General features: G+C 37.0%; 1 protein-coding gene across 3 annotated transcripts in view; it reads right to left on the reverse strand.

Moving 5' to 3' along the window:
* The window catches only part of DDX60 (DExD/H-box helicase 60), a 103,737-nt gene that overhangs the window by 32,087 nt on the left and 54,894 nt on the right, over window positions 1–16,756 (reverse strand). For all 3 annotated transcript variants that reach the window (XM_024246446.3, XM_054554675.2, XM_054554676.2), the window contains 7 exons: window positions 15,105–15,209; window positions 14,424–14,552; window positions 13,288–13,412; window positions 8,371–8,529; window positions 5,091–5,238; window positions 3,537–3,689; window positions 715–819 (listed from right to left, as the gene is read on the reverse strand). In XM_024246446.3, coding sequence (XP_024102214.2) covers window positions 715–819; window positions 3,537–3,689; window positions 5,091–5,238; window positions 8,371–8,529; window positions 13,288–13,412; window positions 14,424–14,552; window positions 15,105–15,209 — 924 coding nt within the window. The remainder of the gene's footprint in view (window positions 1–714; window positions 820–3,536; window positions 3,690–5,090; window positions 5,239–8,370; window positions 8,530–13,287; window positions 13,413–14,423; window positions 14,553–15,104; window positions 15,210–16,756) is intronic.

A 16,756-nucleotide genomic window follows, 5' to 3' on the forward strand; every position in this document is an offset into this window, starting at 1 on the left:
TAGAGATAAAGGGAGGGAAGCACGTTGATAAAAACCTGAATGTGGGTGACATATCTAAATTTGATTCTGCGAGCAGAAATAGTTATCAAATGTCTCTGAGCAGGGAGGTCGTACAAAGAGAAACCACGTTGTCTGCAGGACTTCGTAGAATAAGGAGAATGGAGAATCAGGGAAATTGTACTAATAATACAAAGCTAAGAACGTATGATGAAAGATGGTGGATACAGAAATTGCAAGGCAAAAATCAAATACCGCTGTAGGAAAGTAGTGAAGTGGGCTTGGTAACAGATCTGGTGTCAGGAGTAAAGATGAGGTCAGCATTAAAGATAATTCTAGAGTGCAAAATATTGTGCACAGCAAATGAATGAGTAAATGTTTATCAAGCACCTTTGACGTCTATCTTCCATACAAGTCACTTATTTAATTCTTGCAAATGCTGTGGGAGAGTAATTATCACCCATATTTTGGAGACAGAAAATGAGAATCAGGCAGTTTAGATATCTCATCCGAGGTCACACATCTGGTTAATCACACAATCCCAAATGCAGGTGCTTTCAACTATACCACAACTAAAACTGAAAGCCAGGCAAGGATGAATGTCCAGTTATGCTACTGTGAATTGCGGCATGTTTGTAAACTAAAGGTTCACATTTTTTACTATGCTATGGCCATATTTCAGCAATACAATAAGCAAGTTTATGCATTTTGCAATACCTGTCTATAATTCAACGCATCCAGATAGACTGAGTTTTGAGCAAAAACCACAGATTTACACGGCATGTTGACACCTAAAGCAAGTGTTCCAGTAGCTGTCACCACCTGGAAAGAGAATAAAACAATTACTTCATAAAATAGCATTTTAACAGAATGCAAGTATTTCCTGTCATAAAGTTGCTGAAAAACTCTTTGAGCTTCAGTTAAGCCACAATGGGAAAGCTAGAGAAACTAGACACATTGGTACTCTTGCTATTTCACAAACACCACAAGTACATAACCAAATGCACTGTTTGCTTTGCACAGAATATTCTTCCCCAAATATTCATTTGTCTGGCTTCTTCAGCTGCCCACTCAAATGTCACAGAGGAATCTGTAGCCCACCACATCCAAAATAACCACTCCTACCATCATTATCTATCTGTCTCACATGATTTATCTTCATAGCATTAATGACTACCTCAATAACATTACTTGTTTGTTCACTTGTCTTATACCAGACCAAGCAAGATTCATTATTGTATCCACAGCATCCATAAGAGTACCTGGCAACTGATAGGTGTTCAGTAACTTTTTTTTTTTTTTTTTTTTTTTTGAGACGCAGTTTCGCTCTTGTCGCCCAAGCTGGAGTGCAATGGCACGATCTCGGCTCACTGCAACCTCTGCCTCCCAGGTTCAGGTGATTCTCCTGCCTCAACCTCCCAAGTAGCTGGGATTACAGGCACCCACCACTACATTCAGCTAATTTTTGTATTTTTAGTAGAGACGGAGTTTCACCATGTTGGCTAGGCTGGTCTTGAACTCCCGACCTCAGTTGATCCACCCACCTTGGCCTCCCAAAATGCTGGGATTACAGGCGTGAGCCACTGCGCCCGGCCCAGTAAATATTTTTAAATGAATAACTAGAAAGAAAACTTTTTATGATCGGGCAATAATACTTTTACAAATCCACTTCTGGACAATTACCTATTTTGTCTACTAAAATTTGTTGAGATTATGCCTATGGAGAAAACATACCTCAGTAATTTTAAAAAGTTGTCTTTCCCCCCTGAATTGTCATAACTGACCAGAAAAGGAGCAGGACAAACTTAAAAGTTTACTCAGATAATCTTCTTCATATAATGCTGGGTATTTCTAATCATCTTCTCTTTCTTTTTATATTGATTGTCATATATGCCATGGTTAGTATTAATGTTTAAGTATACGGAGTGATTTTCTCTAATTATTCTGTAACTGAAATCTATATATCTGTGAAAATGCAACATATCATTTATTACCTGTTTTTCTCAAGTTTTTTGATAAGAACAAAAATGTAGAAAATAATAATACATTTAGAAAATAACTAGAAAAAATACCTTTTTAAAAAATGTTCTCTATAGCAAAGCTGTCACTATTTTCATAGTACCTTTTGTGGAGTGATCTCATTAACCTATTAGTAATTGAGCAACTACTATTTAACAGGTACTATTTTAAACACAGAATACACTGATCAAAATAGGTGTGTCTCTCTTCTATCAATTCATAAGCATGTAGAAAATATTGTATGTGGTTATTAGCCTTTAAAAGAAATACATAATTTGTTATGAGAACAACATAGCAAATTATGTTTAAATTTGTGTCTTAAAAATTCAATTTTTAAGAGAAAAGTATAGCAAAGTTGCTAATGCTACATCTTATTTTTTTTTCAGGTAATAGGACTGTTAACTATGATGTCAGATTTTCCTCAACATTTAGTTTAAAAGATGCTACCTAGAGTAGCAGAAACAATCTCAATCTCTTTGTCTTTCTTCCTCTCTCTCTTTTGTGAATGTAATATACATCATACAAAATTTAATGTGAATAATTTTTAAAAGTCAGTCTATTTTTGAATATTACTAAAGATCCAAATTTACAAGCAAACTATATAAAGCTCCTTCATGAATTTATTCAGAAAATCCCTGTGCACTGTCATGGGACACACTACACAAAACATAGCAAGAGTTCAGTTTGAAAGTTATTTTAGTATTGCTTTTGTCCATTATCACTGATAGGAGAGAGAACATAGATATATTTCATGGTAGAAAAATTTGCCAAAGTATTTATTTAGGAAATATTTTTATTCTCATGAAAAAGAGATAAACTAGGCCTTGTGCAGTGGCTAACACCTATAATCCCAGCACTTTGGGAGGCTGAGGCAGGAGGATCACCTGAGGTCAGGAGTTCGAGACCAGCCTGACCAACATGGAGAAACCCCATCTCTACTAAAAATACAAAATTAGCCAGGCATGGTGGCACATGCCTGTAATCCCAGCTAGTCAGGAGGTTCAAAAACAAACAAAAAAAAGAGATAAACTGAGTAGCACATTTCAATCCCCTTTTCAATTAAATAAGACAGAGGATATCATGACTTTTTTTTTTTTTTTTTTTTTTTTTGAGACAAAGTCTTGCTCTTATCCCCCAGGCTAGAGTGTGATGGCATGATCTCGGCTCACTGCAACCTCCACCTCCTGGGTTCAAGCGATTCTCCTGACTCAACTTCCTGAATAGCTGGGATTACAGGCACCTGCCACCACGCCCAGCTAATTTTTGTATTTTTAGTAGAGGCAGGTTTCACCATGTTGGCCAGGCTGGTCTCGAACTTCTGACCTAGGTGATCCACCCGCCTCGGCCTCCCAAAGTGCTGGGATTATAGGTATGACCCATCACGCCCGGCCAACTTATTTTTTTAAAAGACAATTACATGAGAAAAAAAGAAAAATGGTGGTTGTATTCTTTACTTTTCCTGAACATTCAGCTTGAAACAGTCACAATTTCAATTTTTAGAATAAAGAAAATTTACCTACCCTAAGAAATCCTTTTCTAAAGAGAATTTCAACTAATTGTTTTTCTTTGAAACTCATAGCACCGTGATGATATCCAGTACCCCTTTCTGCCAAGGCTTTCAATTCTTCACCTTTTCTTTCAAATTTTACTCGACCAAATACCTTCTGCAAAGTCTAAAAGAAGCAAGACATTTAGGGATTATGATTTAATTTTAATTATAATTTAAAATGTCTAAATGAAAATAACATGCATACTATGTAATAATTTGGCTAAACGAGGCAACTATTTGAAATTGACTCTACATGAATACAAAGAACATTATGGCAGCAATAGTAACTACAAGAAAAATCTTCCCACTTCTTTGGACAGACTATCTTAAACTGTCTTAACTCCACTCCTGGGACAGAAAATTTTTACAAAGTAGCAGATAAAACACCCAGCGGTGGTGAGTGCATGACTGCTCTTGCCTGAGGGATATCAGTTGGCTATTGGAGCCTTAGGAGTTTTCCCCAACAGAGAGACTTCTCCAAGAAGGCAGAGGAGATTCCTTACCCTACGTGGTCCAGGAATGCCTACTTCCCATTGAAACTGAGCACAAATGGCCTTAAAAATATCCAGGTCTTAAGAAATACAGTTGTGTCCAGAGATACATGGACAAAGATGAACACTGCTTATGAAGGAAGAGCGACAAAAAAACGCTTCCAAAAGCAAAAGGCTGGTTAGTGGTTACTTCAATTATGTATTCACTCACACAACAGAATATCAAGGATTTATTAAAATGATGATCTAAATACATGGTTATAAAAAATAAGACACCATGAAGCTTACAAAAGAAGGTGCACAATAGAATGATATGTATATGTGTACACACATACACAAAATCTATGTAAGTTTGTATGTGTATAGTCACGGGAAAATGAGATAAAAGGTTGGTCTGGAAGAGCAGTGAGTACTATGAGTGATGACACTGATTTTATTATTACTAATTTATATCTTCAAATTTGTCTACCATAAGCATGAGTAATTTGCATTTTAAAAGGTTTCTGCATACCAGTTTTAGCTATTCCAATGCCTCTTTGGTGTTTTAGCTATAATGTAAAAAGCCCGTGATTTTGAGAAATTCTGTGAATATTATTTAAAGTGTATTGGACCACATGTATCCAAATTTTCAAATGCAGCATATGAAACTGAAGTCTAGAATTCAGGCTGTGGAAACAATGTAATAGAAAGAAATAACGAAACGGCAAACATTTTCAGAGGTGAACTGTTAACAAGCAAGAAATAATCTACAAATCCTAAATCTCTTGCACAGGTATCCTTATCTCAGTGTGTGCTACTAGGGAATTTGACCTAGGAGACTCCTCCATGAACCCTGGCCTAGACTATTATGTCCTTTTTAGATATGCACTGCAGAGCATTCAAGAGTGATATGTAGCTAAAGGAGATTTCCCCTTTGGTAGGGATTGTATTAATTATGTATTATATTATGCATATATCTTATTAAACGTTGTCTACAACAAGCTATGGCTGACAAATGAAATAGTTTGGAGAACGATCATTTTGTAAGTGCTGACCTCGGTGTCCACTGCTTTTTGATCAGCATATGTGCAGTCCTGTGGGATTTCCAGGTTCTTCTCTAGACACTTCACTAGATTATCATGTTCAGCTTCATGTATTAGGCTTTGATCCACATTTCTGTTTTTTTTCTGGCTCTTTTCATCTCTGTTCATAAAAATAAAATTTTAATTAATGAAATTGTAAATAACGAATGAAGTAATTAATTGATTTGGCCACCAGAGGATGCCCAAGACTTCCCAAATCAGTCTTCTCTCCCAGACTTCCACGGCTGTGCATCTTTATTATTTTATTTTATTTTATTTTCGAGATGGAGTCTTTCTCTGTCACCCAGGTTGGAGTGTAATGGCGTGATCTCAGCTCACTGCAACCTCCACTTCCTGGGTTCAAGCAATTCTCCTGCCTCAGCCTCCCGAGTAGCTGGGATTACAGGTGTCCACCACCGCACCTGGCTAATTTTTGTATCTTCAGTAGAGACGGGGTTTCACCATGTTGGCCAGGCTGATCTTGAACTCCTGACCTTGTGGTCCACCTGCCTCGGCCTCCCAAAGTGCTGGGATTACAGGCATGAGCCACTGTGCCCAGTCTGCTGTGCATCTTTAATAACTCAGTCTTCCTCTAATGCCCTTCCTCTTCAGCCTCTGGATGTTATGATCCATCACGAGAAAATTCTATCACATATTGATATTTTCTGGGATGTTCCCTTTCCTTCTGGCTGTAGTCTTGCCAAACCCAGTTCTCCCGAGATAACTCTGTTTCTCCTTGCTAAAGTGATGATCATTTTCTCTTCCTCGGCCTTCATGACCCTAGGCTTGGATGTAAGGTAGGCATTCTCCTTGCTCCACATTGCCAATTCTAGTCATTCTCCTTCCCTCGTTGTAGTGGATGCTACAGCTGCTTTGAGTTTGGTTGCTAAGGCTCTCAGCTGCACCATTCCCTGGACAATTGCCCTAAACTGACAGAGGCCTCTTGGAGATGCCTGGGTGGTTACAGCCTCCCCTGGGGATGGGAAATAGCCCACACTCAATGTCTGAGTGATATGAAGTATAAAAATCAGCCCCCCTTGACTCAAGGTGGGGCAATTTTCTGGTGTCCTAGCATTCCCAGTAGGGTTAGAATCAGGTTATATTCTAGCAGAAGCCACATTCTTGCTTTTCTTCACCTTCCCTTTCTTGCTTCGTTCATTTTCTCATAGGTCCCTCATGAGCACACACCTTCAATAAATCCCTTCCACAGATATCCTCATCTCAGTGTATGCTACTAGGAATATACCTAGGAGACTCCTCCGTAAACCCTGGCTTAGACTATTATATCATCATACTGTGTTGTCCATCCATCACCCCTCAATGTAACATGCACCCAAGTCACTTATCACTTATTTGATTTTTTAAATTTTTCTCTTAGCTGTGCATGGAAGACAATTCTAAATATGAGAAGATGTGCTCACTTGTATTTCATCACTATGTGTTAAGTAACGTTACCTTTAACTCAGGGGAGAACGCTCTGACTATGGAAGGGCCTGGCCCTAAAATTTGCAGAGCATGTGGCAAAGCTCCACATATTATTGCCTCACTATAAGTTTTTAGTCAAGGTAATAAACCATCGAATAAAATAAATTCTATCCACCTACCTTGACAAATATAGCTCCATAATAACCTGGAATTCAAGGGTGAGAATGAGCTCTGGGTGGGCATGTCTCCTTAGCTCCACTGGCCCCTTGCTTTATGGGAATGGATGCAGATGGAAGAGGCCAGAGTGGGACTATCTAAAGGGCCCCCTCACCCTCACTTTATTTTTATAACTTGAATTGTTGGTCACTAATCCAACCTGAAATGTGGCTCCTGGTGCCCTCAGGTAAAGTTGTTGAGGATCAGTCACTAAGAAGGCTTACACCTCCTATGCTGTCCCTGGGTTTTCACCTCCCACACTTCTAAGGAAACAGAAAAATAGATAGAGGAAATATAAGCAGAAGGTCAGCAGCAAATGCTAGTTTGCTCTAGAATCTGGAAAACCTAAATCAGAAATGCTCTAAAAGCTGTTTCAACTTGGAGAGAAATATCTTTCATTCATTCAAATATATTTATGGAATAATATTACCTGACAGGTAATGTGCTAAGCACTGAAGACACAGGAAGAAAAATACACGGTTCCTGTTGTAAAGGAACTTAAAATTTAGGAAAAAGAAATACATACAAACAACAAGACATTACAATAATTGATCTACTAGCTATTGAAAGTGTAGAAGAACATAGGAGAGAGGGCAGAAATTCTAACTGCAGGAATCAGGGAAAGATTCGGAGATGAGATACCAAAAATTATGAGTACAAGCTTTGGGAGCAATCAGGAAGGAGGGCACTCAAGGCAGATGGGTCAGTTCATGGAAGGGAAGAGGTAGAAAAGTAAGTCATGTGAGGAGAATCATAAATATTGAGTATTGGTAGAGGAGTGTGGTAGGAAGTGAGACTGATAGAGTTAAGGCAAATACCAAAACATTTTGGCATAATGGTAAAGAAGTTTAGACTTCATCAGCTAAGCAAGGGCAAAGGAAGAACATTGAGCATGGGATAATTTAATCAATTCAAATGTGTGCAAGATCATTTGTTGACTAGATTGGAGAGTGGTGAACCTCAAGACTCTCAAGTCCAAAAAAAAAGACCTCTGTGATCATCCAGGCAAGATATGATGAGCCTCTAAGCCAGGAAGTTACTTAAGATGGAGAGGATCATAGAGAGGGGATAAACATTTTGGCCCTAGAGTTGACAGAATTAGACATTGAGAGCAAGGAAGAGATGTTACATTAGCTAAGTCTTTCCAAGCATCAAATCAGCATTTCCATCCATTCTCAAGTTCTTTTTATGATCACTCATAAAACTGTGATGGTATATTAGTGAGACTTCTTTGTCATGACCAAAGACAAAGTTTGTAGTCTATATTTAAACCTTCTGAGAACTAAGTGATAGCCAGAGTTCATATATGTGTCAAAGATGTGCTTATTGTGTAGGATGATTACGTCAGGTTATAAAATCTACCTAGGCTGACAGGCTGTGGTTCTACCTCTCCCAAGTCCTAAATGAGACTGATTGATGCAATTAAGGAATGAATGTACAATTATGGTCACTCATCTTTACCCCATTCTCTCACCCAAATGTACTCAATTTAGAAATAAGTCCAAGCAACAACTAGAACTTATTTATAGAACATACTCAATTTATGTTACCTACTAGGACTTGGGGAGTATTTTAACCCTCTACTTATCAATTTGTTTAGTTAACTACTTACATGATCTTTTGTTTCTCTATGGATTTTTTAACTTTTCGAAGTTTGTTAGCCATGACATGGGCTTCTTTATCAGCTTTGGGAGGCCTTTTTGTCTCCTGCTTTGTCTTTAGGAAAGCGCTCACACTTTTAGCTGCGTTTTCTACAGCTCCTAACTTGAATCTGGAAATAAAAAGAATGTGCGCCTTGAAAATAACATCATAAATACAATTCAAAACCGTATTTCCATCTACTACTATCATCCCGACATCTGCCTGTTGGGTTTTTAATACCGACCTTTATAAATGTTATCCAGAATGTGCACACCAGGTGTTCTGAATCAGCAGACTCCTTATTAACTACCTTATAGTAAATAATGTTGCCTACCCTCCCCTTCTCCCTCCCCGCCCGCCACACAGACATTACCCCTGGGACAATGCAATCAGAACTTGTGGAAATTTTTCCTCTAAGAGTAGTCAAATATTCCATAAGCAAGGAACAGAGAACAATGATTTTTCTCCTTTTATCTCCATTTATATACAGAAGACAGATAGCCATCCCCATCACCACCCTTCTCTAAAAATGAGAAAAAAAAGATTAATCAACAAAAAATTGTTCTTTTGGTAGAAGGTGAGAACCTATGATTCTTTCCCAAAGAATAAACCCTAGTTGTTGCTGGACTTTGCGATGCAGAAATGTCTCCAAGGCCTGGGCTTTATACTTCTTGAAATGTAACTACCTAGGAATATAGCGATCCATACTTCCCGGCACCCTGGGGCTCAACCCAGCAACCTGGTCTAGTTTGTACTCAGTTGGCTTTCTCAGATCTGAGCAATTAGCTACAAATTGCTAGACATTTATAGACCAATGGCTGCAGATCAAATTCTCCTGATACATGACGAGTAAAATGTTTCTAGAGGAAGTAAAGGCAAACATTTCCTATGTTTATTTCACATGCATTTCCCTGTGTCAGGAAGCTAGGGCTTTTTACAGGAGCACTGAAAAGCCCAGGGAGGTCTTATTTCTCCACTGCAACTTGGTGGCAAAGTGCTGTGGCTGCAAGTAGCCAATAGCTATTGTCACTATATTAACCATAGCTTATTATAGCAAGTCATAGATTTGGTTCGTATAATAAAGCTTTTTAAATCTATGTTGTGAAGCAAAGGGCCTTTCTCAAGTTTTTACAGAGCTAACATCAAAAGGAAATGTGTTTAGCTACTAAACAGTAAATAAACTGGCACATTGGTGAAGTAAGAATTTTAAAAATGACAGTCTACGCCACATGGCAAGAAATTTCATATAGTGGACAATAAAATAATAATAATAGTAAACATTTAAGTTATACACAGTTGGCCGGGCATGGTGGCTCACGCCTGTAATCCCAGCACTTTGGGAGGCCGAGGTGGACAGATCACCTGAAGTCAGGAGTTCGAGACCAGCCTGGACAACACGGTGACAAAGAATACAAAAATTAGCCAGGTGTGGTGGCACATGCCTGTAATCCCAGCTTGGGAGGCTGAGGCAGGAGAATTGCTTGAACCTGGGAGGTGGAGGTTGCAGTGGACTGAGATTGCACCACTGAACTCTAGCCTGGGCGACAGAGTGAAACTCCATTCCGCTTCAAAAAAAAAAAAAAATTATACACAGTTGTCAGGCATTATTCTCAGTGACTTCAGTATGTTAACTCATTTAGTACTCACAACAAACCTATGAAGAAGGCACTATTAATATTAATATCTCTATTAATATCCTTATTGCCAGATTCAGTGACCTGCCCAAGAGCCCACAGTTTATATGTGGCAGTCTGGCCTGCAGGCCCCTGTTCTCAAACCCTGTTTTTAACTGACATATGTTGCTTCTCTTTTTACATTAATGCAAGTTACTGGGGCCTAGGAATATATTCCTTTTTTAAATAGTGTCACTTTCATCATAGTACTTCATTTTTTAAAAAACTCTTGGAAATAATGTTCAAAGATCACTTGGAAATAATGTTGCCTCTTAAATCTCTCTGGTAACCTACATTTTATGTCAACCAAAACAAAACCAAAGAAAAAATATCTCCAAATATGTTGACTATATTTGGAATTAGAAATGAGAATTATAACCTAAGATGCACAGTTATGGCAAGCCACATATGTATCTGAAGGGAGGAAGATAAAAAGAAGCTTGTATTGGCAAAAGGGGAAGTTCACATAAGCTGCTTAGAAACACAGTTCATTGGTTTTGGAGACGCAAAACCAGAGCTGACATCAATTTATCAGTGGAGATGCCATTACTGAGTGGGTGTTCTTTCAAGGGCATCTTATCTGAATTGCTTCAGTCCTAAAGAAAGAACTGCCTGTGGGATTATTTTAGAAAGTCCTTGAGACAGTTTATCTCAGCCATGCAAGCATGGACACCCCACCTTCATGCTATCTCAGCTCCAGTCTGTTTGGATCTGACAAAAAGGGATCATCCTGGTATCTGCAACTTTCACAAGAATGAATGCGACCTAGAGATTAGACCTTATTCAATAACATTTTTGTAGCACTGTGCTAAGTGCTTTCATAACTTATGTTTATTTAATTCTCACCCCAATCTTATGTATCTCTTGATGATCTGGGGGTACTTAGCACTAAATCAAATTGTGTAAGACCAAGGATGTTCACAGTTTATTTTGTAGAGAATTCAAGAGTCATATAAACACGCCAAGCTTCAATTCTTCAAGTAGAATTAAACTTTTCATGTTTTGTGAAATATTTTAGTTTTAAAATATTTTAAGTATGTGAAGGATTTTGGAACATGCTACTCTCAAAATATACCACTCTGGCATATTAACTATTCTGAGTTGAAAGCACTAGAAAAAACAGCAGGGTCAAGAAGATCACTTTGATCTTCTTTTTCTTAAAAGTAGCAGATTAAATGCCCACAAAAATATGTTTTTATACCAGAAGGAGAGTAACACTCCTATCTTCAAAGATGGGAACTTGAAGACAAGGGAAATCTATACTAACAAACCTTGTTAAACTAACTCTTACCTTCCTAGTCACATCTTTACCCAAGTTACCCTAGCCTACACCCCTTTACTTTGTCACATTTTTCACAATTTACCACTCTTTGTCCAATGCACTATGTAAGTGTCCAGCTCTAACTGCATCGTTGGGTTTTCATCTCCTTATGGAGCCTTCTGCACCATATAAAACATACTACATACATGTGCATGCTTTTCTATTGATTTGTCTTATATCAGTTTAATTCTCAGGCCCAGGAAAAAAGCCTAAGGTGGTAGAAGGAAAATTTTGCCTCCCCTATATTTGTATGAAGGTATGAATAATAAACAGCTATTTTTCAGTTTCTGTTTTGCAGTGAGGCTTTCAGAAATATCCCAGAGGTACAGAATTACTTTTGTTTCTAATTACAATCTATAGCCACACTCGAAAGTGAAATGGGTGAACTTTGTAAATTCTTGGCAGTGCAGAAATGTATTTTCCTTATCCCAACAACAAAGATAAAAGGAGTAATATTATTGCAATCCCCCAAATTTCCAAACACAATCTTACATTCACCCATCATCGTTATTTCAGAAATATATCATCAATGATTCATTCCTATATGTCTGTTTACATGTGAGCAAGTTTCATTAAACTTTTCCACCTAACCAAGACTCTGAATTTATTTACTTCAGCTTCCACGGCTTAAGTGTAGTTTGAAATTACCCAAAGTAAAGAGAGTATTGTGTTCTAGTCCCAAATTATGTTATCAAAGTTAATCCAGGATCTAGTATGTTATCCATTTAATAAATTATACTTTGATGTCCAATGAAATTGCACTATTTTGTTCAATTTTAAGCTATTTGATACTATAATATATAAAATTTGGCAAGATATCAGTGTATCTGGATCAGAGTTCTCATTACTATAAATTAAATATAATAAAATACACTGTCAATAAGTAGTCTATTGTGAAGATACTTTAATTTTATGTGGGATACTTGTGTGCATATACATTCAATTTGTTTTGCAAAGAACCTAGGTATGTATTAAAAATTAACAAGGCTAAATAAAAAATAATAGTTTACAGTAGAAAGAAAACAAAAAATAGAGTAGCAATCTAAATAAAGAAGCATCTAAATAAAGTAGCAAACTAAATAATAGCACAAATACAAATATAAGAATCAAACTAGAAAGTTGTATTTTTTTCTATGTCCTCTTTCTCTTTTTTTTTTATTATACTTTAAGTTCTAGGGTACATGTGCACAATGTGCAGGTTTGTTACATATGTACACATGTGCCATGTTGGTGTGCTGCATCCATTAACTCGTCATTTACATTAGGTATATCTCCTAATGCTATCCCTTCCCCCTCCCCCCACCCCACAACAGTCCCCGGTGTGTGATGTTCCCCTTCCTATGTCCAAGCGTTCTCACTGTTCAATTCCCACCTATGAGTGAGAACATGTGGTTTTTAAACAAAACATATGCATTCAAATAACCAATGGGCCCCAGAAATAGTAATGAACACTGCACTACGATAGGAAAGTTTGTATAACTCCCTTCACCTTAAAGCAGCAGTCCCCAACCTTTTTGGCACCGGGGACCGGTTTCATGGAAGACAACTTGGCAGTGGGTGGTGGTGGGGAAGTGGTGCACAAGGATTGAGGGGGATGGTTTCGGGAGGAAACTGCTCCACCTCAGATCACCAGACATTCGTTCGATTCTCATAAGGAGCATGCAACCTAGATCCCTCACATGTGCAGTTCACAATAGGGTTGATCTGACAGGAAGTGGAGCTCAGGCAGCAATGCTCATTGGCCCACCACTCACCTCCTGCTCTGTGGCACAATTCCTAAATGACCATGGGCTGCGCCAGTGATGGTCTGTGGCCTGGAGGCTGGGGACCTCTGCCTTAAAGGAATGAGTCCAATACAATTACAAGCAAAACCAAATTAAATTAAATCACTTACAAAAAAAATAGTGCAGGTAACTTCTCCATTTTCCTTAGTTTTTCAACTAGAAGTGGAAACTTGGTGATCATGTTTTCTGGACTCAAATCTGCTTCAGGACTTAGATTCTGAAGTACCATTCTGGCCTGCAGCGGTGAATACAAAACAATTTTAAGTTCTGCAGGAGAAAGAAAGAAATTACTACTTTTTGCTAAAATATTTTCATAGTTGTCTAATATATGTTTTTGGGTTTTTTTAAATAGTCCTATGAAAGTACATTATAAAAGTAGGCAAAAAAACCATCAAAGAAACATACAAATCCATACACTAGAGAACAAAAATTTGGCAGTAATATATACACACATATGCAATTTAACCTGCAATTTTTAAGACAATACAAATCAGGAATAGAAGGATTTTTCAGCAAATGATGCTGGTTTCACTGTGACAGGAGGGCAAGTGTGAATCAGTTTCTACATTATGTCAAAAAATCACATCCAAATATATTTTCAAGGTTTGTAAATGACAAAATAGCTAGAAGAAAATGTAACTCAATTATATTATGTTTTTGAATGGGAGTAGATTAAGGTATTACAGCAAAAAAAAAATCCAATGAGAAAAGTCTAATATATGTCATTCCTCAATCTGCGCCAATAAATCAAATTTCAAAATATGAAGACCATCAACTTATTAAAACAAATATCCGTAACTTATATAATTCCAGGTAAAGTTTTAATACACAAATAGTTCCTACAGCTTGAAATAATAAGAAGAAAAGGACAATAAACTCCAAGTCAAAAAAGACAGAGGAGTAAAACAATCTTCTCAGAGACTGTTACTGTGAGTTCAATCTCTCTACTGCCAAAGTATCAACAATATCATCTCTATGGATAGTGAACCTTCTGTTCTTATCTGCTATGCCATTTAGAAGCAACCAGTAGCCTCTGGCACATGGTTTAGAAGACACTGAGGATGAGACAAAGACCAGTTTACTTTCTCTTTTTATTCTATCTCAGAATTACTAGACTTCATGTTCAACTTAAATTTCTAAAATAAAAATTGAGGATTAAAAAAAATCAGAAAATGGTATTAACTGAATGACATAACTCAGGAAAACAACAAAAATAAAGTTTGGCCAAAAAGTGTATGAAAATTACCTGCTCTATGTTGCCATTTTTAATCCAACTTGTTAATTCTGCCTTTAGACTCTCTTCATATTTTCTAGCATCCATCTTTTTAATGACTAATTTATTGTTAAAATGAATGAAGTTTTCTGGGCACAGTTCCTTGAAAACAAATATTACAAAATTAGGTACAATCATGCAAGAAAATCCAAAAGTATTTCTCAATTATATGCCTCATTAACAGCCTTACAAGTTTCTTGAGCACAGAGATGGTTAAACTTTTTATCACCACATGGCTTCTAATGCATAACGTTACTAGGATGGATGAGCTCTTCAAAAGAGAGGATACAAAGCAAAACAAAGTAGAAGATGAAAACAAACAGCAATTGGGACTTAGAAGGGAAGCAAGTGTAATAAAAAGAAATATGAATCTAAGGTGTAAGAAGACTGAAATATAATAGTGTTCCAGAAGTTGCAGAAGTTGAAAAGATTTCAAAAAAAAAGAAGAAATATTCTCAGGAATTAAAATAAAATACAAATTAAAACCCATTAAAAAACAAACAGATAATGTTAGAAATATGAGAAGAGGCACTCTTATTGTAGGAAGAGTCAGCTAATAATTTTAAAAGATTAGATGCCAGTGATTAGAAAGGGTGACAGTTTGTCAATGTTATCATCCTCTATAATAGGATTAATTACATCATTATTATTTACCTGGGCCCGGGGCCAACTTTTCCAAATTTGAAACATGGCATCATATAGCTGGATGCTTTCTCGAGGTGAAAGGGTAAGATCAGGAGGGAATCCATACCTTTCAATCTGTTTAAAATAAAATTAAAATTTTTACTCTTTATTTTATTTTATGTCTTATCCTTTGCCTCTTAGTCACTATCATAACCCAAAGACACTGAAAGGCAATAAACTAAAATGTTCAAATGCCAATAGGTGCTAAATGCTAACAAATTCTATCAACACAGTTCCCTGAATCACTAAAGAGGAAAAAAAGCCAAAAGCCCACCAAAAAATTTTAATATTACTTCCTAAGACCTTTTCATTGTGCTAATTTTCTATGAACTGACTTCATAATTGAAATCAGAGTGATGGGAAGCTGAAAGATTTGTGGACTCAGTTTAGACAATACATAACCTCTACCTTACAGCTAACACAAAAATTGATGTAATTAAGAATGTGATTCTTTACTTTTATGTGTACCAAGCCAGGCTAAAACAGGAAAATCTTATTTGCTTAAGTTTCAAGATAAGAACTGGGTCAGCTTCAAGATAAAGGCTCTCACACCACCTTCAAGACTCCAAGAAACTTCTCCCAAAGGTCACTGACAGGTCTGCTTTAAGTCTTCAATGTATGCCATTCATTTTTTCCACAAATATTTTTAAGTGGAAATAAAAAATTCCTGTTCTCAAAAAGTTTCACTGTAGTATTTTCTACTGGTTTCAATCATTACTGCTACAAATCATTTGCATGTAGAAACATACTCTCTGAGATGTTAACAGGAATGTAGTATAGACTGAATGTTTGTCTTCCCCCAAAAATTACATATTGAAACCGAATCCCCAGTGTGATGGTATCTAGAGGTAAATCCTTTCGGAGATGATTAGGTCATGAAGGACGAACCCTCATGAATGGGATTAATGCTGTTACAAAAGAGACCACAGAGATCTCCCCTGTCCCTTCTGCCATGTGAGGGCACAGAAAGAAGACAGCTATCTATGAACCAGAAAGCAGGCCCTCACAAGACACCAAATCTCCCAGTGCCTTGACCTTGGACTCCCCAGCCTCCAGAATTCTGAAAAATAAATCTTTGTTTCTGAAGCCTCTTAATTTGTGGTATTTTTGTTATAGAAGCCTGTTGAATGGGCTAAGACAGTATTCTTCAAAAAAGAAAAAGGAGGGAGAAATGATATATATTGTATCAAATAGGATTCTTTGGGATTTCTCACTGGAAGTGTTAAATCTCAAAGAAGTAAATATAGCATGCAAATTTATCCAAAATAATTTGACAATAGGGCACTTGCTTTCGTAAATAGCTATTAATACGTTATAAAATTCAGGTTTCAAATTTCGGGGCTAAAAAAGCCACTCCAAACACAATACGGCTGAAAAAAACTGGAGATGATGTTTGGTAGAATGGAAAGTACAGGAGAGTTTGAATCAGAAGATCTGGTTCTAATTGCACCTGTAAATGCTAGTTCCTCATCCATAATATGGGAATGAAAATACAATATTTTTACTTCCACCCTAAAGACTGTAGTGAGAGCAGACAAAATCAACATATGTTCTTCAAACCTTTAAAACTATAGAACGTAAAACAATTCCCAGAATCATCATTTAACATCTCAGTTGGAGTA

Source organism: Pongo abelii, chromosome 3 (assembly GCF_028885655.2).
Source record: "Pongo abelii isolate AG06213 chromosome 3, NHGRI_mPonAbe1-v2.0_pri, whole genome shotgun sequence".
NCBI lineage: Eukaryota > Metazoa > Chordata > Mammalia > Primates > Hominidae > Pongo > Pongo abelii.